Raw genomic sequence first — 24691 nt, forward strand, 5'->3', positions numbered from 1 at the left:
AAAGGATGGCGATGGGTGGCGGGTGTTTTCTGGAGTACTGGCAACCGCGACGTCGTCGCTGGTTATGAATTAACATAAAAATCATAAAAATATGACACTATGAGACGGCAACGCCGCCGTGGCCATCAGCATTATCATTTTTCACAGAGGCTGCGGAAGAAAGGGGTAAGGATTTAGGAAGTTTGTATACAAATCTAACAGAAGATATTACGTTTACAAAGGTCCGACTTTAAAGAAATTTAACACATTAGTATTATCACTAGCAGCCGATTTTTTCAAAAATATACCTACCATATTTAGAATACTTCTTGGTATAAGTATTAGTAACAACAGTATCTAAATAAGATGCTTCTTAATTACTTACATTTTTAATTTTTGGATTTATTTGAGTACTAGTAGTAGTATGATATTGCAGTTGAATTCTGAATATCATTTTGTAGCACATATTCTATTTTTAAGAAATTGTTGTAAATATTTAATGTTTAAAAGAAACAATTTTAGATCGAAAATAAATTAGATGTCTCAAACGATTTGCAACATTTGTATAACCATAAAAAAGTTATGTATGCTAATCTCGTACATCACTATTTAAAGAAATTGTTTATCTATTTTTCCATATTCTTTTAGATGTAAAATAAATGATATCAATATCAATTTTAGGGTTAAACTATTTTCGGCACCTAAATCCCCCTTTTCCTTTGCGAGCCACTGACCATTATCATTATCGTCATCATGATGAACGCATGATGCTCATTGGAATGAGAGGGAGGGGGTGCAGGGGCTACGAAAAGGGGCAAAGAAAATCCAGTGACGGGGGCTGGAAGGGGTGGCCATTGATGGCAATGCGCGACAATCAACACGAGGCAGCGGTGGGTGGTTTGGGTGGCTTGGCTGGATTTCGGGTGGCTTGGGTGGATTTCGGGCGGATTCGGGTTCGGTTCCGTTGGGCTGGAGGATTAGTAATGGCCAGAACTGTGTGGGCTAAAGGTGGGCAGAGGAGCAGCTCGTGCTTGGCATCATTTTGATGATACCAAATGCTGATGACGATACCATTCCACCATTCCACCAACCCACCTCAACCCAATCCAAATAGCATTTGCCTTTGGAATGGGACGTTGTTTGCTTTTTTGTGGGCGTCGCTGCTGCCACTTAGTAACTCACCCGCAGTTTATTATTTTCAAAATATTTAAATTTTTTGGTAATAAGCGAAAAATGGTTTTAATATAACCGAATGGGCGTACCGAAGCGGACGTGCCTGATGACGATGACGATGACGATGATGATGATGATGATGATGATGATGATGTTGCTTCTGTTTCTGCTGTTGTTTCATAGGTAATCCACCTGGTGGAGCATTAAGGGGATGATTGGTTTACTCAGCACAGAGGGATTATCCTGGGTATAAAGTCACCTATACGGCAACCTTTTGTAAGTACGAAAATTGAAAATTGAGTAGGAAATTTACATGGTAAGCTATTTTGGAAATGACAAACAACCAGTAACCTATTTTCTGTATTTGTTATAATGAAGTCCACATTTGCCATTTTAAGATAGTTGTTTAATATCACCATAATTGGAAAGTCACCGCCTTTCTATAAAAAACTCAACCACCAACTCGTTTTTCACATACTTAATTTTTATTTACTTCTATATTATTATGATCTGCATATATGTCATTTCCAAAAACCGTCTTAATATTCCTTCTATAATCTGATTTGATTTACATGATCGATTTGCGCAAAAAAAAATAATGATATGCGATGAATCACATATTTTGTTATTCGACATCTGAACGAATTGAACAAATTTTAATTGTGAAGGAACCGGAATACTGGATCGCTTGAACTATTTCGATTCTGCTTGGCTGGGTATAGATATAGATATACTTGTAAACCTAATATAGGAAGAGATTCATAGTTCGTTTGACATGTTATTTGCTTACTTCGGAGTTGAGATTATTGATTCTTGGGATAATTGTTCTTGCCCCAATAATTTTTCTGTTGCATTTGGTTCTTTTGCTGCTGTTGCTTTTGCTGCTGCTGCAGCTGCTGCAGCTGCTGCTGCTGCTGTTGCTGCTGCTCCTGTTGCTGTTGCATGTGCATCACATGCAAGTGTTGCTGACGATTGCGAGTGGTGTCTTTGGCCTGCCACGACTCGTTTCGATTGCCGCCCCTGGCAATGACACTGCTGCGCTTATAGTTCTTCACGGTTTCCTCCCAATCGCGACCCATCACCTCGCGGGAAATTTCATCGGGACTGCGCATGAATTGCTTTCGCAGTGACGTTGGCTCAGTTTGACTGAAATTCGGCCTAAACGCCGAGGGATCGTGGGGATGTAGCCATTTCGTATCGATGTAGCTGCTATCACGCCACATATTATCCTCGCGATTGATGCGACGCGCCAGAGCACTTGCGTTCGCACCACGCGAATATGAACCCGCATCGCTCCTCACCGTCGATGTGGCACTGGCCTGCGGTGTACCGCTCCTGGGCATCTTTGGGCGGCCCCCATCATCATGGCCCCACGAACTGGAGGATTTGGTCCGAAAAGCGCCGTCAATAATACCGTGGAAACGCGGTTGCACAATGTGCCCGGCCACTTGAGGGCGAAGCGAACGCTGCATGATTCTGTGGGCAACAAAAAAATTCAATTTTATTATCAAAATTGACAGTAAGACAAATTCCACTTTTTTCACAAATGGCCACATTTGCCACTTTCTGTCACAGTATTGCCACTTTGACAAATAATGGCTACCCTGCAATGACCATGTGCATACAATGTTGCCATCTTGCTGCATGTCCTTTAAAATCACAGCAAAAAAACTCACCTTTTAAGACACATTTCGTATTTGCTTTTTAAAATCAGCTACGGTTTATTGTCAAATTGTTAAATTTTGAATTTAAGGGAAAGATTTTACTATAAGATTTTGGCTCTAATGTTGCCGGTGGAAATTCCTAGCGTAGAATGAGAAAAATCCAGGGCCCCAACCGAACGACTTAAAAGACAAACTAACACTAATATCAAAGCCAGCCAGAGTCAACGATAGGAAAGTGTAGCCATGAAAACAATCTCATATCATACTAGATTCACAATTTAAAATTGGTGTTCTTTCTTAGTATAGCCCTTTTTAAAAAGCAATGGAACCATTTCTTTCGGTGCCCTACTTATCAAAAGACATCGTTTATTAGAAATTAATACTTGTAGATAACCCTTTTTATACCCTTGCAGAGGGTATTATAATTTCAGTCAGAAGTTTGCCACGCAGTGAAGGAGACATCTCCGACCCTATAAAATATATATATTCTTGATCAGCATCACTAGGCGTGTCGATCTAGCCATGTCCGTCTGTCCGTCTGTCCGTCCGTTTGTATGCAAACTAGTCTCTCAGTTTTAAAGCTATCTGCATGAAACTTTCCCAAAAGTTGTCTTTCTATTGCAAGACGTACATAGGTCGGAACGAGCCGGATCGGACGACTATAACATATAGAACAATCAAAAAAATAAATAAAAAAAAAATTATAACTTTGCTGTTTTTTAATTTTTTTTTTTTAGTTCTTCGACATAAATTTAAATTTCATCAAAATCGGACGACTATATCATATAACTCCCATAGGAACAATCGCAAAACAAATACAAAAAATATTATAACTTTGCTGTTTTTAGATTTTTCTATTAGTTCTTCGACATATAGTAATGATTAAGTATTTCAGAATTACGGTTAAAATTTCGGTGACAAATAAATTGAGTGGCAGCCTCAACCAGAGAGCGGGAAAACAAGAGGCGAAACCCAAGAAAATAAAGACTGCCCCGGGGCTCTGCCCAGTATTACAACAATATCATCCAGTCAGCAGCAACAGGTTGCTATCCTTGGGAGTTGGGTAGACTCGACTAGGAGATACCATAGAGTTTGAAGAAGTTTCAGAATCGCATTTTAAGCCTGTTCCCTTTCTTGTTTTATAGTTATGTGAAAGCAAATTAAGTGTATTTATTGATATGGGTTTCATATAAAAGGACTTCGAAAATTCCACATGGACTTATCATGTCCTCATCATATTCTGATCCAATCGGCTTTTCATTTTCTGAAAATTTCAAATTTGTTCCTTTTTTCTTGATCAAACTATCTATGCTTTTAATTTCGAGTTCTACTTACACCCATCAGTCCCTACAGAGTTCAGTATACACAACCATGTCGGGGAAATAACACACAGGAAATTGCCTTCTGAACAATACAAAAAAAACCAAATTTAGTTTTAAGCATAAAGTGTTAAATAACATTTTTGAAAAACACTTTCTTAATAAACAAAACCCAACAAACAAATAAACATAAAACGAGATTGGACAAAACACGTGGTTAACAATAGAGTAAGTAAATAATATTAACGCAACTTTTTCTTGCTATGTTAAATATATGAATTAAATTTCAAAGCTTGCTGACTGAATGATATTGATATTTTCTTCTGGCTCGAGAACGTAGACTTCAAATTCCCTGTTAAACACTTAAACCGAATGGCAAACAAGTTGAATGGAGGATCAACCGTATCTTGCAGTGCAGTTCAGTTCTCAATCAATTATCGACTGGACAAATGGTGAGTAGTAACCAAGCAATTATTTATTAAAATACTTTACATTTATATATTTTGTATTCCAGATGGCAAGCACTTGAAAGTTCAAAAAACAGATGTCCAACAAGGAGAATACTGGAGTCAACTACTGAGCTGCACCACTAAAACTTAAGCCATCCCACCCTCCACAATTCTGTAGGATCTTGTCCCTGCTCTTCGTGTCCGGCACAATTATTTGTAAACACAAAGACACTTACAAAAATACACTTGGCAAAAAAGAAAACTTGTCTATGGTCTTCATTTAAAATCCGGGATATACCGGGAATACACTTGAAATTAGTCTTTCGACTTAAAAATCATAATTTAAATACAAAATGGGAAGTAAATTTCTAGCGCAACACAAACTAATTGTGCATACCCAGCTTATTTCCAGATACCCACTATAATAATCACAACAACTAGCTGCAATTAAGAGTAAGTCGCTGGTTTGCTGGAGCTTAAGAACGCCCCTTTGAGATTTATTTACTTTATTTACATATAATGGCTACACAAAAGGTGAAATAAATAAATGGTTGACTTGTCAATGGAGTGCTCAAAAAACGATCAATGGAGTTTAAAGATTATTTGTTTTATATAATTATACCCTTGCAGAGGGTATTATAATTTCAGTCAGAAGTTTGCAAAGCAGTGAAGGAATCATCTCCGACCCTATAAAGTATATATATTCTTGATCAGCATCACTAGGCGTGTCGATCTAGCCATGTCCGTCTGTCCGTCTGTTCGTCCGTTTCTACGCAAACTTGTCTCTCAGTTTTAAAGCTATCTGCATGAAACTTTCCCAAAAGTTGTCTTTCTATTGCAGGTAGTATATAAGTCGGAACGAGCCGGATCGGACGACTATAGCATATAGCTCCCATAGGAACAATCGGAAAAATAAATTTTAAAAAATTATAACTTTGGTGTTTTTTTATTTTTTTGTAAGTTCTTCGAGATATAGTAATGGTTAAATATTTCAGAATTACGGTTTAAATTTCATTAAAATCGGACGACTATAGCATATAGCTCCCATAGGAACAATCGTATAGCCGCCATAGGAACTATCGAATAATTAAGCTGCAAATCATTATAGCTTCAATGTTTTTAAACATACACACAAGTAAATCATAATTATAACGTTTTCAAGAGTATTAAGTTTTTGAAATATCTGCAAGGGTATATGAACTTCGGCTTGCCGATGTTTACTTGCTTTCTTGTTGTATTTAAAATAACTCAATGTACATATTTATTGTTTTACTTTTAATTTTAATATAACTTCAGCTTAACATTATTTAAATATTAACATTTTAAATTTCATTTTAAATACCATTCTGGTGCAAAACAATTTTATTAATTTTTCTGTGGACCAAGAACCTTGTGAACAACGAACACTGACTTGTTCTCAAGTCCACAACAAAGCAATGATTATTTATATGCATTTTCCCATGCATGTGAGTATAATTATAGGGAGCAGGTCTTGAAGAAAATGCAATTTTGTGGCGGTACATCCGCCTGGAAAAATCCCAACCGAATCATGGGCACTACTGGCGACCATTAACTGCCTGAGTCGGTACTTTGGAGCCACCCTGCTTCGACTTAAACGTTGACACTTGAACTCTTTTTGATTTCGCATATGTGCATGGGCGCTGAACAATGGCACAATTATGTTAAATATCGACAAGTGGCCATCCAACTGGCGCTTTTGTTGTGGGGAAATATTAAACACTCGTGGCGGCCACCAACAATCGAAATTCTCGAGGCAGAAAAGAATAAAAATTTAAAATGGTACATATGTTCAAAAAAGGAGGTTGAGGACCTTGCAGTTACAGTTGTACACGAAAAAAATGTGTTTAATTCAATTGAAAATGAAACATTTTCTAACGTTTTTTTAAGGGATATGATTTAAAATAAAAATTCATGTTAATTATATTAAAAGCGAGAAGCGGTTTGTTTTACAACCATAAAGATAATTGCAAACATGCTTTCAAAATGTTCCTTTTTAAGAAATAACAACAATATGTCAGCAATGGAATTAAAAAGAAATTTCCTCATAAAATAAAATAATAAAAATGGACATCTTATATCACATTATTTTTGGCACAAGACTAACCCTTTCTAGAACTTTCATTGATCTTTGACCAGGCATTTCAAAAGGGAACATTTTCTTGGTGAATATAACTTAATTATGTAATCTAAATGCATTGAATCACCTCAACCAAATGACAATAATCATAATGACAGTGGGCGGGCGGTGGTGATGAAAATTGTTATCCACCAAAAATGTTAACTCATTTGTTGTCCTTTTTCAGTTGGCTCGCTGACAACCAAGAAAACCACACAGACAGGCAGGTGGAAATCGTGGGGGTTTTTCTACTGCCGAAAAGAAGAGAGTACGACAAATCTTTGCAATTTATTTACGTGCCATTTCGTAGCGAACATTTTCGTTAGATTTTCCCCATTCGCCTGGCGGAATTCCAAGGCAACTTCAGTCGGAGGAGGTCCAAGTACCCCCTGCCATATTCCAATTCCTCCGGACTCCCCGCCTTCTACCTTCTTTGGTCTTTTGGCGACGACAAAAGTCATGACGCGCTGATGACGTTGCCAGTGGAAGGATTTAATGGCACATTAAGAATTTTATTACCGCCCAACAACAACGTGGTAAGGTGCTGAGGAAGGGGTAAGGAATGAGTCTTTCAAGGGGTAAGGGGCTGGGTAAGCGGCTGAGTAAGGGGCTGAGTAGGGGGTAACGAAGGGCCTGTGGAAAACCATCGCACCTTGGCAGAAAAATTTTTCGCGCGCGTACACACAAAATTTTTGACAGCCATTTGCCATGAAAATCTTTCGGTGTCAACAGAAAATTTTCATTTTCATTTTCATTTTGGTTCATTTTCATTGGTTTTTGCGTTTTTGCTTTTGTTTTCTTTTTTTTTGTTTTTGTGTCTTTGTGTTACATTATATTTTGCGTGGATTTTTGGTCCTCGTCAGCGAAAGGGTGTGGCTTTTTAGGGGGTTAAGGGCGACTTCGTAGAGCTACATCTTTACTTCTTTATCCCTGAGTTTCCATCGTGTCGCTGGCTAAGACGATTGTCATTATTACAAGTTTTGCATAAATGAATGAATGACATTTATGTATTTCATTTAGCCAGAGCCAAGGACTCGACTTAAGAAGCTGAATTGGGGAGCACAAAGGGGGTGGATAGGGGAAACGTAAGGTGGTAGGAAAGATCGGATGATATCAGGGATGCCAAACGTCACCTTATGCTAAAGAATTCGCGTTTGTATCTCTTAACTTTGAAATGGTTTTAACGTTATATTTGCTTACCAATACATCTAATGGCACAGAAAACTTAAGGCAATGAAAATTAGAACATTGATTGCAAATTTAGGTCAAAAATAAATTGTTGTTCCATAATATATTAGAAGAAATCTTTATAGGTGATTTCAAAATGTATTCAAATAGTTTTGTAAATATATATATACTTATAAATAGTTTTTTTTTCCATTTTTACATCTGTTTGAGTTTAAAATGAGCATCACTGTTTCATAGGAAGGTGGAAAGGTCATGAAATGGAGCAGGTAAGGTGGTAACAAGGGGTTGGAGGCCATTTGGTGGCCTGAAATGATGCGCGAGTTTTTCAAATCTTTATGCCCTTTGTTTGATCAACTCTTGTCGGAGCTCCTCCGAGATTTTTGGACAAATGAGTGCGGAGTGAGTGGGCCCCCAAATAAGGATGAGGTCAGGTGAATTCGTCGTGCCATTAACCCATTATGTGTCAGCGAAAATTTCAATCCAACCACATTTTCATCTTGACATTTGTGCATAATTGAATTAATTCCAAAATGGAATTCAGACATTTTTCGGTGACGTGGCTGGGAATTGAAATGGTTGGAGGTGGCTTTGAAAGGATTTCGGATAAACATAAAGATTCTTAATTATAATAGCTTAAAACTCAAGGTAGATGGAAGAAAAAACTGCTGAATTTAAAAAGAATTATTGAAAAATAACCAGTAAACGATATCCTTTTTATTAGAATGTTTACTAATGCCAGAAGCCAAACTCAATTTATTGAATTGGTCCAGATATAAATGACTACACCGCCCAACCAATTAAATAGGTATGTGACCTTAAATAGCAGCTGTTCTATTATCCCAAAAAAGAATCCCCAAGCCAACAAATTAACGTCGATCCATGGAACATCTGGAATGGAATGCGCTGGATAATAGAAGTTATTTTTTCTCCCCTGTTATTTATATGCAATTTAACCATCTTCTTTCGCCTTTTCTTCGCTTTCTGTGTGTGCAACCCTTTTGAGGCTCAACCTCCACTCTCTGCTTAATTTGAATGCATTTAAAAATGTTAAAATATGAGAATTACCAGGGCAAGGCAAAAAAAAAAGTAAAAGAGCAGGCCGAATTTATCTACAGAGACACGCACTTTGAACGTTAAACTTAAGCGAGGGAGATGGCCATATAGTTCGGGCAGGCCTCGGTACACAAAAGATTTGTACGTGTTCCCACTTGATGAGGCCAGAACCCCCCTCCTTCCGCCAAAACTCATCTTTATCAACCCCACACCCCTGACAAATACTACGCGAAAAAATTCGGCTTAAAAAAACACACGCAGCTAAGGAAAAAGAGTTCGGGACGGATAAGGGCGATGGAAAAAGAAATAGACAGAATTTAAACACTGAAAAAATGCTCTTATAATTAGTTTTTATTCGATTTTTTAAGGATATCTCTGTTCAATTATTCGTAAGTTTTTCGTATTTTAAAGGAGATTTTTATACAGTATTTTAAGCATCTATAAATTTGATTTATTCATCAATTTTAGAAAACAATATTTTTCTGCGCTAAAACATTTTATGTTCCGAAGTCCGTTTTAATTATTTTTCATTGTTTACCTTTACACAACTTTTTAAGTCAGTGTCTTTAAATATTTTATAAAATATTTAGAAGTGTGAAGTCTGTTCTATCTTTAAATACACACTTTTCTTCAAGAGTAAATTTCTGGAAATAAAGTTTAACTAATATATTTATAACTAGTATGATTGAAATTGTTATAATTTAATACAAATTTTTTCCTGTGACAAAATAGGCATTATAATAAAAAAGAAAGAGGGTGGCGAATTACAAGTCTCTACACCCCCGCACTTCCCCTTTGCCAGTGGCACACGTTACGCCGAAAAAGAGATAATTTTATTTCATTAATCCTTTTTTGGGACAAATTCTCTGTCGTTTATTTTTTTTTTTTTCCGGGCTTGCGTTTTGTTTGTCGCCGTCCTGTTCCTCTTGTTCTTTTTCAGGCTTCAGCTTCTGTTTTTTCTTGTATTCCGGCTCGGATATTCTGGGGCGTGGCTCGAACGTTATATTAGCTTAAAATTGTGTAAATAAAAATTACATTCGTAAGAAGGTTCCAGTTGGCAGCAGCTGCTTAAGCCCCCATCCTCGGTCATTATGCGTGTAGCCAGTATTTTTTTCGAGTCCCGGATCGGGATGGGGGTCACATGAATCAGTGACCGCAAGTTTTGGGATCTGGGCGGGTACATTGGTTTGTTTTTTGCTCCTATCGTCGCCATTTTTGGTACAGTCATGCTCGCTGTTAACTAGTTTCCATATATTTGGGCGAAAACGTACGTACATCGCTTCGGTTTTCAAATATATGATAAAGTTGTCTTAACTATCTGGCTAACTGCCACTATATATATATTAAAATCCGGATGTCCAATGAATTTTGGTTGCATTTTATAAAGCCAGTCGATTGGAAATTTTATGATAAATTCATAATGACGAGGTTTTTCTAGTGATTCGGTTTAACAGACTAATAACAAAACACATAACATTTTTTTAGCATTTTAAATTGTTTTTATTTAGATCTGTATGTACTTGAATTTGTTTTAAATCTAACTATATCATTATGGATGGCAGTACATGTAGTGAGGCTTTAATATCCGAATGGAAAAATTTAAAAAGTGTTTTTATTTAGTCGAATCACAAACAATGATATCAGATATTTTGTTTGTCAAAGGTGCGATCGTCACGATTTACCTCGTTTCGTTTCATTTTAAAAACAGTCATAAGTTGTAATGCCCTTTAAGGTTTGACAATTCTTAGGGGCTTGAAACGAACCCCTAATCGTGATCAATATTAACACCTTGGCGAGTCATTTGTCTGGCAATTTACAGCACTTTTTCGGCCAATATAATTCGCGCTTAATGGCCTCTCAGCAGACTCACTGGCAATGGCTGGCAAGCCGGTAAGCTGGCAAACCCTTTGGCACGCATAATTCAAACGGCACAAAGTTCAGAAAACGTCGCCTCATACTACCATACCCTCGCTCGTTTGCAAATTAATGTTACATTTTATTTGAAGAAGAGAAAATATAAATATTTTCGCAGCGCTACAAATAAATTTTCGAGGCGCAGGAGTGCGAGCCGCCGTGTGCTTCCTTCACTTCGTAAAAATTATAAACAGTCGGGTGTCCCCGGGTGTCTCCGGGTGTCCTTGCCGCCAGTTACGACTCCTGGTTGGGTATATAACTCCGCTCATTAGTTGCCCTACACGCAATTAAGCACAAATGGCTTTCGAGGCGGGCACACGTAGTCCGCTGGATCCTGGATCTGGATCTGTATCACCATCCCCCCACTCAACTCCTTTTGCCGGGTCTCTATGACAACTCGGTTTTAGCCCAGCTCCAACAGGAGATCCTGGCCAGCCTGCTCCCTTCTTCTCCCACTCGCTCAACTATGTACTATGTATAAATCCTTGGGCAAAAGTTATTCGCAGCGGAAACATTGTCATTGCTTGCTGGTGTTGTCGTTGCCAGCGCCGTGGAAACTTTGACTTTTCATATTTCTTTGGGAGAGCCAAAGACAAGGCAGCCAACTCAAAAACACCGAATGGTGACAACTGTACCTGTGCTACAAAGTGGTGACCTCGTGTTCCAAAAAAGTTGATTAAACACCTAAGAACTCTTATGGTAAAAATAGCAATAAATTTGAATCCCAAGACTTGTATATATATATATATTTAAAACTTAAAAGCCATCTTGTGTCTTTAAATCCTAAACATTTAAAGTAAAGGAGCTATGTATTAAGGTATATAAGTTAAGCCTTAAATTTGTGTATTTGTATTTGAGTTACCTAAAATATAATAAAATAAGAGAGTAATTGTTAGATTACGAATTGGTATTAAAAATGGTTTAAGGTAAATTAAAAACCAGGTTTTTGTGTCGAGGCTAACATTTGGCACCAGAAAAAACCAGGGTTAGGGTTTCGAGAAAAAATTTTCAAAGGAACTAAACTTTTATTAAATGAATTTTAAACGAATAAGTATGAAAAATTAATACCAGGGAAGTATCAAAATAAAATTTATGTGGTTTAAAATTTAGTCCTAAGACTACAGTTTTAGACTCTTCGGTATAGAATTGAAATATTAAAATATAGGGGTTATATAATTTAGTATTTAATTAATTAGTATACTTTAATTCTGTGTGTAGTTTATTTTCAATTCCAGTTTTTGGTTAAGGTGAAGTTTAATTTCATAAATATTAAGATTCTGAAAAAACCCTGCATTTTTTGTTGAGGTCACCATTCGACATTTATTTTCGCTTCTTGAGCCAAGCCGCATTCAAATTTGTCGTTCGAAACTTTGGCGGACGTTCGCATCCGTTGTTGCGTCTGGGACTATCCTTCCCCCATGTCCTTTTTACCCCTCAAAACGCCCGCCAATTTTCGTGGTAACATTCTGGGCAAAGCCAAAAAATTTATTACACGTAAAATTTCACCTGCACAAGACTTTGCTTTGCTCATTTTAACGCTTAAATAAACTTTTGGCCCCCATTCCCTCAGCTTCTATCTCTTTTTTATTTTGTGAATTTCTGGCATAAATATACATAAGCGCGAAAGGGATAGGAGAAGGGCAGACAGACACACACAAAGGATTCATAAATTTCGTAATTGTGAAATGTGCATTTTAATGTGCTCGCAAATGAGTTGAAGACAAATTTTTGAATTATTTGCAAAATTTTGTTGATTTATTGAAATTGCCCTGCTTTGCCATTCGAAACTGTGGGAATTATCCTGTCTGGACTGCTTACTCGAGCCTTAAACTGCTTGTTGATCAGTGGAAAACACTGAGTTCGCAACTAAATACCAATTTTCAAACTGTTGCGCCGGAGAAGTCTGAAAATAAAACTACAGGTAAAATAAAATGAATTTCAGATTTCAAAATCCGTTTTTTTCATGTCGTTTCGGGTATATCTATTTAGAAGAGATTTTGATATGCTCAAAATACATTCCTATATTTCGTAATTATTTTTTTTTTTTAATTATTAACATTTAAAATAAATAGGCTTATAATCTAAGCCTTGATTTTCGTTAAATTCAATAATATTCATTATTAAATAATCACGATTCATTTTCTTGACTTTACAATTGTAGTCGTATTATTAATAACAAGTATTTACAGTTTTATTTATACTGCTGCTTTTAGCATAAATGAATTTTATTTATATTAAGGAATTTCTTGATTATATTTTCTAATCTCGAGGACATTCGAGGGTCGATCAGTATATTTCTTGGTCGGCTGTGGCAAAAATTCAGCCATGTGCATGATTCGTTTATGCCTTTGTCAGGTTCGTCAGTGAGCAGCAGTGAAATCAGTGGGAGAAAGCGGGAGAAATGTGGTAGCGGCAGTTTGCTGCACCTGTCCGTCCGAACAAGTAGCCACCACCCATTCCACCCACTACAACCACCCACTCGCAGCACCCACTAGAACCACCCACTCAGGCTGTCCGTCGAGTCAGTTGTTTGATTTTACAGTTGTAGTCCAATTACGATTTTGAGCGCATACCAACCGCACAGATTTCTGCCTTCAGCTATGTGTATACTTTCGTTGTGGTCAAAATAATAGTATTTAGACTTAAAAATTAAAAAATGTCATATTCTTTAGGACTGCTTCAAAAATAAATTCCTTATTATCGAAAAAAGTATTTCATTTGTATCACATCGTATACCGTATATAAACTCGTCATTAAAAAACTGCAAAACTCAATAAAAGAAACTAACAAAATATATACTTTGATATCTAGAGAAACCAAGTTAAAATTAAAAATAGGTGATTCAAAAATATGTTTGTATTTTAAACAATAGAATCATTAGTGAATTCAAAAGGAGTTTTAAAATTCTTAATGGTATATTTATAATATTGAGAATATTTTGAAATTCCAAAGTAAAATTTCATATCAAATGCTAACTTTTGTGAGTATCATTTTAGAACGTGGTTGAAATTTAATTTTCAAAAATGTAAATTTTAGTGCTTTTGCTAAAAAAAACTATTATTTTGAGCACATGTGTTTCTGTGCATGTAACCGTCTGTCAGCGCTGCAACAAGGTCCTTTTCGTCCTGACTTCTCGTCCTCAGTCGGTCATGCTCCTTCCGAACGGTTTGCACGCGGTTTTCGGCCAGCTCACCACCTGGATACTAGATGGGTTCGTCCTGGCCTGCTGGTCCTGCTAAATTACATTTTAGCAAGTTAATTGAAATGGAAATTAGTTGAAATTTTAAAACGAATTGAATTGTATGTGATTAGCTGCAGCATTTTCGAATTGGTTAAACAGCAGCAACAGGAGGAAGGCTTGATTTCCACTTGACGGAATTTTGGCCAAGACAGTCCTTGATATTTTCAGACACAACTGTACCTGGCGATAAAATATTCCCATCCCAGTTAATTGAAATTTTTGGTTATTTGATTTCAAATTGTATAAAAAACTTTAACCAAGTTCTTACTAGTGATAATAATAATTGTACAGTATTTAACAGAACAATCAGTGGTGACAAAGTCTTCGTAGTTTAATTTTTATTTTTTTTCTTGCAGTTCGTAATATAAAAAGTCTTAGTTATTTATTATTAAGATATATAGAACTATAAATACGATCCCAAAATGAATTGTATGGCATAGAGAGTTTGAAATTCATTAGGGTTTTATAAATAAACTTATAAATGTGTCTAAAAGTGTACAGCAATATATTTTGAATCCGAAAGTCCGATGGTTTTATTACGAAATACGAAAATTATTTTTTTGCTGCAAAGTTTTAGATACATTTATGCATGATTTTAAAAAACTAGAAGTTCCTGTGGGATTATCTGTCTTAATATATTAATTCAGTGAAAACTGTTAGCATATTCAAATGATTGGACTCAAATGAAGAGTACCCATTTTTTATGGGGAGTTACTATCTATTTGCATACTTCTTCCCGACATCCCACTTATCTTCCTCAGCAAAGTCTCTTCCTGTTCCGCAAGGACCGCAGACAGACGTCGCGAAGCGCTCGCGTATATTTAACCATAAGTAATATTAATACCCATTTTTGTTAACCGAAAAAAAATTGAGGGGGGAGGGGGGCGGGGTTTACTTTCTGTGTGGACTGTGGGTGGTGTGTGTAAAATTATTATCCTTCACGCTTAATATGCACAAGCGGAAGCCGTCATTTGTACGCCACCGAGAGAGATGACGATGACCAAACCCAGGGCCGCTGGCCATTTAGCATACGCAACTGAATGTGAGTGCGCCTGGTGCTCCTTTTTTTTAGACCGGCGTTTTTATGTCATCGTCCTAGTCGACGTCTACTTATGTGCCACATGCTTCGCTTTGCACTTGGAAAAAAAAATGGATGGTAAGGGTGACTTTGGCAATTTAAATCAGATCTCTTGGCATTCTTTTAAAGTTTGTGGTATATAATTTATAATTTATTTATAATTTTTACGTTCGGGTTACTTTTTGTTTTTCAATTTAAAATGTTATACAAAACTCTCAATAATTGTGTATTCAGATTTAAGGATTAATATCCGATTATCCATCTGGCGTGTGCCCTGCTATGATATCCTGAAAAACCGGTTCGGTGGCACCAACAAATTATTTTTAAGTTCAAGGCGATCGAAGGCGTAGAACAATTATTTTATACCGCAACTTTTCGCAGTGCACCTTGCGTTCTCCGGCTTGCTACGTGAGTTGTCCGTTGTCCGTCCAAGGGAGCGCGTGTCCTTACAAAATTAGTGCTCTTTTACATTCATATGCGACGGGCTATATATGTATGCACACATGCATCTATTTCTGATATATACCATTTTTTCCATAATACTCGTACATTATTTTCGGTTGTACACGTTACCAAAAAACAAAAAAAAAATTTTAAAAAAATAAATGAGAAGGAACTGCGGACAACCGGACAGCAATCGCAACGCTGATATATAATATAATATATTTTTTCTGAAACTGTGTGCCACTTTGGCGGAAGTATCGCAGCGACATCAGCACGAATAGACCCCCGCCTTAACCCCTAGTTGCCCCCAACCCGCGATGCACTGGACACTCTTGAGCATTATGCGTTTTTTGTGTGTTTAGCAAAGCATAGAAAAGTGAGCGTATAAAAAATTGAAACCATTTTCTCATATTAAATGTGTGCCGACCGAAAAGAAGGCGGTGGGTGGGCGTGGTACCAGCAGTTAATAATGAGTGTAGCGCCCCCCAACGGTCAGCGTTGGCATCCGGACGCAAGCAGTCTAGGTCCTGAGTGCAAGCAGTACCAGGAAAACTATGCAAACATGACAAGCAGTTGATTCAAGGCACTATATTTTTCAAAAACATTTTATTTAATGAATAGATGTTTTAAGGGGTTGTAGAATTCTTATATTTGCATTGTGTTTTTCAATTGGTAAGAAATATATTATATATAATACATTTGGAACTTGGAAACTGATTAATATAATAAAATATTTATCCTTCAGTTTAAATATCTGCCTTCGGCTTTTGTATGCCGCATTTCTTTTGCCTCTTAAATCCCTTATTTTCATGCACATATCCGTTTCCTGGTTGTAGTTAACAAAATGCTGATCTCTCCGTTTTATTCTCGTGGAACTTTGGTATTCTTTGCCCCCATTTTCCCCCCATTTAGCACTATTTTCCCCTTTGGTTGGCGGTACGTGTCGCCCTGTCACTGCGATATATCTCCCATATATATCTGAGACACTGAGACCCGACTGCTGATTATTATTCCGCTGACCGTTTCGTATTTATTTGAAAGGCATTTGCCGCCAGCCACCAACACACATGCAAGCGCGCAGGACACACATCTATGTGGCTTTGTTTTCTTTTTTTTGTTGTCCTGAAGGCGAGGAACAAAACGACATATTCGTCCTGCATAAATGATGTAATTACAGCGCAAGATTTTCGCTATGAGCAATTTTTATTTTAATTTCTTCCCCCGCTTTTTTTCTCCATTACCCCACTCATTTATTTTCCTCGCTTCGTTTGCTTTTTTTTTATATTTTGCCCTATATGTTCCATCTGATATGTAAGTACGTAAGTGCTATACAGCACTTGGTCTGCCAGTTTGTGAAATATTTTGCATGCTTTTATCATAGTTTTAATTAAATGCGCAAATTACTATACTTTTTATATATTTGTTTGCATTTTTTTAAAAATTTGACTTCAGTTCGCTGAAACTGGAGATTAATAGTAGTAGATGTGCGGTTTTAGCTGATGTTTTCTCGAGGAACATGGCAAATTAGACATAATATATCTTAAGCTATACAACATTATAATTTGTTACTAGAATTTTAAAGGGACATTTTTACCATTGAGAGTTTACTTTGGTAAATTATTATATATTATTTTCGGAGTTTCTGTGTTAATTAATAAATTAAAATAAATAAAAAAAAACATTTTTTCAATATTATATCTTTAAAACTATGTCAGGTTTTGCAGATCTATGTAATTAGCTAAGACATCTTTAAATTTTATTTATATTTAAAGACAACTTTATCATTACTGCCCAGGCATACATTTATTTTACCCCATTTAAACGTTGACTTCCTGCCATTTATTTTAACCAGTCAAAGTCTCGAATAATATCAACAAACAAGGGCTTATTTTTCCACCTTTTTTTTCTAAACCTTTTTTTTTTTTTAACTAGACCGCTGATATTTTACGGACCCGAAAACAAGACCCCCCAAAAAAAATATCAACCCACCTGCCAAACAGACTCTAATGCATTTCTAACATGGGTTTAAGGTGGATGGAAGGGGGCGGGGCCAAAAAAGGGGGCCTTTGCGATTTGTTGACACAGCCAACGCCGCAAAAACATTGGCGGGCGTGTTAAATGAAATGAAAAGCCAAACGCGCGACCGCGAAAATCAAACAACAATAAAAAATAAAGGGGAAAACCGCAGAAAGGTAGCAACAACAACAACAAAACTGGACCAGGGAAATTGCGATGGTAGCAGAAAAAAACGACAACAACAACAACAACAGCACACTCGCACATACACAAACAAAAACAAGCGAAAAAATAATAGTTAAACCCAATTTGTAATTTGTTTGGCAAATCGCGCGAATGGTGGTAAAAGCGCAGAAACACGAAGAAAAATTGAAAATTGTTCGCCATTTAATATATTTAAATAAAGCAGCAACATCGTTAAGAACTTTAATATACATAGATTAAAATAATGTAGCTATATTAATATGAAAGATTATATAGTATACATAAATATGAACATTTACAGAAACTTTATAAAAATAAATTTCAAAATTAATATTAATAATTTTTTAATCAAATTTTTTTATTTTATATGCTTTTAATATTTAAACAAAAAGGTAACATCAGTATTATTTCACCAAATTAAATCTTTAAAATATTTAAGCTTCCTCATAGGCTCATATATTTTGAAAATTAAAAACAATTAAATGGTCTTTATTTTTCTCAGTGCCCCAATATAGCAACAGCAACAAGAAAAGCCACAAAGCTGAAAACAGCTAACGGGTAAACGGTAAACCAGCGAGCGCCTGGATCCTGGGTCCTTTCCCCCAGCTTTTTGATTGTGTGAGTGTGTATCTGTATGTGTTGTCGCGATGAGAAACGTGCCGATGCATAATCATTGAGGCCATTATCATTTATTTCACTCAAAGGTGTCGTTGCTGTTTCGCTTCCGTTCTGCCGTTTGCCGTGAACCGCCTGCAAAAATCAAAAACACACGCACCGCCAAAAGAATGGAAGTAAAAGAAATGCAGGCTTAGCTAATGCCAGCAGACTTTTGGCCCCACTGCACGATCCAACATTCAAAATATTGGAATATACAAGAGTTGTAAAAATTAAAATATAATACTGACAAAACCTTTTTTAGTCCAGAAGATTGAAATCACTAAAAAGCCGATCAAAGTAAGACAAAATTGATGGACAAAAATTCTGTTTAAAAAGGTTATATTTGTATAGCATTTTTTTAGACTCCATTTTTAGAAGCCTTACCCTGCACACACAAAATATTTTTTTACAAAAATATAAAATAATAATATAAGTATTACCCTCAAACATTTACCGAAATATTTAAAGAATTTGTAATATCTTTACGTCTATGACAGAATTAAGAACAAATTATGTCCTAAATTAGCTGAAAACTCTTAGAGTTTTTCAGAGGAATATCATCATAGCCGAAGCCAAATCTTTTCCCTTTTAAGAAATCAAATCGTTTAGTGCAAAGCGACCTCAAAATCCGCCAACGATTAGCAAATAACCCAACAACAACGCCGCTGCGATTTTACTACCGCATCCACAGCAAACAGCGGACAAACAGCGTCCTGTGCTTGAAATTTATGAACCCGAATGCCATGCTAACCCATTCAACCACTCAACCGCACCCCCCCAACCATCGTCCTTTTGTTTGAACGATTTTTACGTTGTTGGCCTATTTGTTTAGGTCAAAACTATAAAAATCTAACAAACTATAGCGTAATGAAATCAAAAAGGCCAGGAATAGCATTGTTATAATAAAACATGATAGGAACTGAGAATAAATTGTAAAATGTATTCAGCTTTAACCATTAATTATTATTTGCTAAGAACATACTTCATATAAAAAAACTTTCACACTCTTTAGTGAACTATTCTATGTGATCCTCAAACACTTTATCTAGCTAAAAGTTTTTAATACTCGGAGTAAACGTAGAAACCATTGCGATTTACTTAAGTTACCTGTCAAGCTCTTAAGTTTTGATCTTTTGAATATAGTTCAGTTACAGCTGGCTCGGCAAACGATAGGCAGGAAATAAAACAAAAAAAAAAAAAAAAATCAACAATAAATTTCTTTGTATATATTTTCTTCGATCAAATTTGCAAGCAACTGCATTATGGCGTTGAAGATGAACCAAAACCAGAACCAGATCAAAACTAACTTCGCCCAGCAGTATGTGGGTAGGATGGTCGAACCCATTTCGCCGGTGCCGCACATGTCGTCATCAACTCTACGAGTCCGTCGGGCTGTCGTCGAATCCTATCGGGGTCCTCAAATCGCCCCCGATGATGCCATGCTGCCAATGCCGCCGCACAACAAAGCCCAGAATATGGGTGAGATTCTGCAGGACCTTCGACAAAGACTGGCGATTCCGAAGTTCTGGCAACGAGCCTTGCGACTCCTGAAGAAACGGGCCTAGTTCACATTTTTAAATACGATAATAGCGATAATAGACTGGTGCAACCAAGTCATATCTATACTGCGACTACTACTCTCGTCCACTTGTAAAGTCCTTAAATAAAAACTGCAAGTGTGTTCGATTTTAGGTTCCACAAATGGTTGTAATCCCATGAAAATCCCATGAAAAACATGTGTATTGACTGTGCTCCGAAGATGTTTTATATATGAACTCAAAAATGGTTTATTTATTTAAATTAATTAAAAATACAGATTTGAATACCCTTACAATTACTAAAGCTCTTGATTTTTACAATTTGGTTTGTACTATTCACTTTGTTACACAACCATCCAACACTATGGCGTTATATTTACCAGGGCTTTGGACACCATTCCACACGGCGAGCAATTTAAATGTATTAAGAGTGGAGTTGGGACATCTGGCCGGGCCCAAATCGCAAAAGGCCGACGCTGCAAACTGGAACAACAACAATGGCAAAAAGCGCAACAAAAAAATTAAATTCCAACATTAAAATAAGTTTTTAAAACTAAGCAGCGCGGCTTATGTCACAGAAAGAGAGAAAGAGAGACAGAGACAAAACAAAGGGGCTAAAAAGCCCGGCAGAACCACAGGACAGACGGCATTTAGAATATAAATTTAGTTAAACAAATCTCGGACGAGGCGACCTCCCCAAGGTACGAGTGCAGCCAGAGTTGCCACCGTCATGTATGAGTTTTCTGGACGGTGAAACTGCCCTGCACGGAAATAGAGCACCTGATGTGCCTCACTTTTAATAACATAACTTATAGAGTTTAGTTTAATTTATAAACTTTATAGTTAGATAGAACGAAGTGGACTAAGAGCTCAATGATATAATTCATTATAATACATTCTTAAGACATTTTAGTTTTAACAAGTATCTTAGTATAATTTCTAAAAATTAAGTCAAAATAAATACAATTTTAGTATACCAAATATAAAAATTGTGTTGCAAAAAATTGCCTATAGTTTCTTTCTGACTATCTCAAATCTTTTAAATTTATCAAATTTTTAAGCAAACTAATAAGTTTCTATTCAACAATTTTTCAATTGTTTTGATAACCCTTGAAAACTAAAAATATCACGACTGTAGGGCATTGGCAAAGCTTTCGACCCCCAGACCCCCAAAGTGCATTTCGTTCGTTTTAGGGTTAGGGTTAACCCTCCACTGCCCTTGTGCCCCCAAACACCCCTTCGCTTTCTGCATTTTCTTGTTCTGCTTCTTTATCTTTTTGCCATGTAGGCTTCTCTGGCTCGCATATCCCACCTCTTTATTTCCCCGCCGCCAACCGCTGACAAACGTCAAAATATAATTTTTGCGTGGATTTGCGTTGGCCCAACAACAACAAGAACAACAACAGCAACAGTAATAAATGTCAGGGGGTTTCAAACCCCCCACCAAAAAAAAAGAGAAAAAAAATGAAACAATTTTTGCAACTGCTGCCTGCTCCTTATCTCAGGCACGTTAATGTGGCCTATGTGGCATGTGGGGGAAGGGTTGCCAGCATTGCATGTCCTACTGTGAGACATAATTTTTAATAATCTACAACACAGCCCGGCCACAAAAAGAAGGGGGCGCCCAAAAATACGCGCATGCAAATGGCTTAATTTAATATATAATTATACCCTGACAACGCAGGAAGACTCCCACAGAAGATATGGGCTATTTAAGGTGCTGTAAGGGTATCCATCCAGTTCTAATAAATACTAAAGCTTATTTTAAAATCTTGTGAAAATAATTTGATTTTCGTTTTGTTAAAAACCGATTTTTTAAATGTAACATATTATAGTAATAGCCTCTCTATGCAATTTTCAATGTTCTAATGATGTTCCTTTAACAGAGGCTTTCTATGCGATTCTCAAACTTCTTATGTAGATTCTTTGCATTTACAAATAATTCATACTCAAAAACCAAACTTTTTTAGATATTATCAAGTACTCTGCTTTCCGCTTTTTGGTTCCCGTTACAATTTTGTAAAAACGAATGCATTTTAGGGTCTGTATATCACTCATACGTACTGTTGACATTATAGAAATTTTGTATAATTGGCATACATGTGGTATGAGAAATGTTTTAAGGCCATTTTACAACACCAAAAACTTAAATCAAATGGCTATGGTTGTTAAATGTATTTTTTGCTTACTAAAATCTAGTTTAAATTCTAGATATATCTATCAACCCAGAGCATTCAATAGTCATCCGTAGTAAACTCCTTGACGCCCACTTCGGGAGTGATTTCCAAGGTTTCGCTTGTACACCTTTTTATCTGACTCCGAAGGTTGGCCAAAAGGTGTTAAGATGAAGATGCCATATACACATGTGGAAGATTGTGTTGTCTAAGCTCCAGATTGATGCCGCCTTTGCCGCAAAACCCAATCCCAGAGCTGTAATTAAATTATCATGCCAACAGCATAACGCCGCCTTAACCCCTCGCATGTGAGTGGGGGTGTTGTAATTCAAACAGGAGCCAACGCAACGGGTTAACATTAGCGCACTTTTATGGCCTTCGCTGGATAAGTAAGTTGAGTCTCTTTTTTCTATGATTAGCTGCTAAATTTATGCCAGCCGCAAAGGCATTTTGTGGCAGGCAGTTAAAACAGCAATAACTGCAGTGCCTATTTATCTGCTAGAACAATCTTCGTTGCGAAAACGTTACCTAAATTAAAAAGCCAAACGTACACATTTTAAAATTCTGAAAAATGAATAAAATTAAATTTATAAATGGCAATCGATGGATAGATCAGCAATGCTGATGATCAGGACATGCTACCAATTAAACATTTGATCATAAGTTTCTAATCGAAAACAATATTTGCCCTTAATTCGGAAAATTTCCCCTTTAATATGTATTTTAATTGGCAAAACACTCTGGAAGGACAATTATTTCAGTTAACTTTACCCACTTATTAACAAAATCTTAAACTTCGATGCTGATGAATAAGCTTGACTATCCTGCAAAATAATGAAGCTAAATATTCAATAATTGCATATATAAACAGATATTAGTCCTCGATTTGGCAAAATAGTAAGTTAAAAAGTTTGTCTAAACAATTGTATTTGAATTTGCAAAACATATATGTTATCTTAAGGAATTTGATTATGTTTTGTAAAGTTGTTAAGCCCTAAATCCTTATATATTGTATTCAATGCTGAAAATCTAAGTGGGCTATCAAGTAAAACATATTTATATTGAACTATAATATTTTATAATTTCAAAATGCTTGATTTGGTAAAATGTTTAGCTTAAAATGTTATTAAATATAATTATTTGAGTTTTCAAAACATCCAGGTTCAGTTATTTACATTTACTTACTAAACCTAAAGCCCTGATGTATTCAATCTTAATAGTTTCCGTAAATATATAGATACAATCCAGCTTCAGTAGACGGTTATTCGTATGGAAATCCAGTGGAAAAAAAGAGAAGTACTAAGGAAGGCTGTGGGTGAATGGGTTTTCCATCTTGGACAGCAGCTGTTGACCAAATGTGGACTAAGGACGTGCTTTTAATTTTTAAAAACTGCTCTTAAAACGCGATAAAACACGTTGAAATGGCAAATAGAGGACGGAGTGGGTGGAACCATAAAAAAATCAAGCCAAGAGGAGTAGAAGATGAAAATTAGTAGAAGAGACGGCGAAAGCAAGTTACATATGTACTTAACCAGTTACATTTGTGTGTGTGGTGTGTGTGTGTATGTGTGTAGAGTATATATTTTATTCATATAGACATACAAACCCACACACGAGAAAATCCCAAGTTGGGAAATAAAAAATATGCTAAAAAATGGGGCTTGTGAGATGGGGGGTTGCCCAGAGTGGACAGTGCATCTGAAAAAAATGTGTAAAGCGTGCATTTACATAATGAAAGATGTAGCAGAGCAAGTGTGTGTGATTTTTTTTAGAGTATATGTGAGGCAAAAGGATTAGCGATGGTCGTCATGTGCGTGGCACAACCAAAAAAAAAATATAAAAAAATAGGGGGAAGGAAAAAAATTAAATTATAAAATATTGAAGCGAGTAAGAAATGCGCAAAAGGGACAGAAAGGCGACAGCACTGCTTGCACCACACAAACTCACCCACAAATGCACTAGAAAAAATACTTAAATATCATTTACATTTTGAATAATTACTATATATCTTAAAGTCATTCAAAACATTTTTAAATTTTATAAGCCACCAGTAAGCAGATTCGTTCTTTTTTTATATCGTTATATTTTATTTGCTGTAAATATAGAATTTCCTCCTTTTCCATTAAAATTAGCTTTAAAATTTGCTAGTCATAATTTAAAATTAAAATATTTCAAGCTACATTGCTGCATTGATTAAAATTAAAGGTTAGCACGTTTTCTTATTGTGCAACCAAAATTAATGTCCTTTTAGATACAAATGCAATTTATAAGCGCCGAGCTCGTGTGTGTGAGGGGTCCCGAAAAATGCTTTCACATGGCTTCCATCACCCACTCAACCCTCTCCCCCATTTTTCTCTGTCTCCGCATTTTTTTTTGCAACATAATTTTGAATAGCATTAAAATTATTAGCTACAAATGAATAAAAAACGAGCATGGGAGCGGGAAAATGAGGCTGCGGGGCTG

General features: G+C 36.3%; 2 protein-coding genes and 1 long non-coding RNA gene across 3 annotated transcripts; 2 read left to right on the plus strand and 1 right to left on the minus strand.

Moving 5' to 3' along the window:
- Nucleotides 1-1615: 1615 nt before the first annotated feature.
- On the minus strand, nucleotides 1616-3006 carry LOC108138458 (ras-interacting protein RIP3). The gene is made up of 2 exons (XM_017260661.1): nucleotides 2829-3006; nucleotides 1616-2628 (listed from the first exon to the last, which is right to left on the minus strand). The coding sequence occupies exons 1-2, from the start codon at nucleotides 2840-2842 to the stop codon at nucleotides 1956-1958; spliced, it is 687 nt and encodes a 228-aa protein (XP_017116150.1). The 5' UTR covers nucleotides 2843-3006; the 3' UTR covers nucleotides 1616-1955.
- A 1170-nt stretch (nucleotides 3007-4176) lies between these two features.
- LOC108138482 lies at nucleotides 4177-5045 on the plus strand. Its single transcript, XR_001774126.2, has 3 exons — nucleotides 4177-4363; nucleotides 4428-4587; nucleotides 4650-5045. It is a non-coding gene; the product is annotated as an uncharacterized LOC108138482 (long non-coding RNA).
- Nucleotides 5046-19665: 14620 nt separating this feature from the next.
- LOC108138471 lies at nucleotides 19666-20350 on the plus strand. The gene has a single exon (XM_017260680.2). It carries the CDS (start codon nucleotides 19779-19781, stop codon nucleotides 20079-20081), a length of 303 nt encoding a protein of 100 aa, XP_017116169.1. The 5' UTR covers nucleotides 19666-19778; the 3' UTR covers nucleotides 20082-20350.
- Nucleotides 20351-24691: the final 4341 nt, after the last annotated feature.

This window comes from Drosophila elegans, unplaced genomic scaffold, assembly GCF_018152505.1.
Source record: "Drosophila elegans isolate 14027-0461.03 unplaced genomic scaffold, ASM1815250v1 contig_149, whole genome shotgun sequence".
In the NCBI taxonomy this organism is placed as follows: domain Eukaryota; kingdom Metazoa; phylum Arthropoda; class Insecta; order Diptera; family Drosophilidae; genus Drosophila; species Drosophila elegans.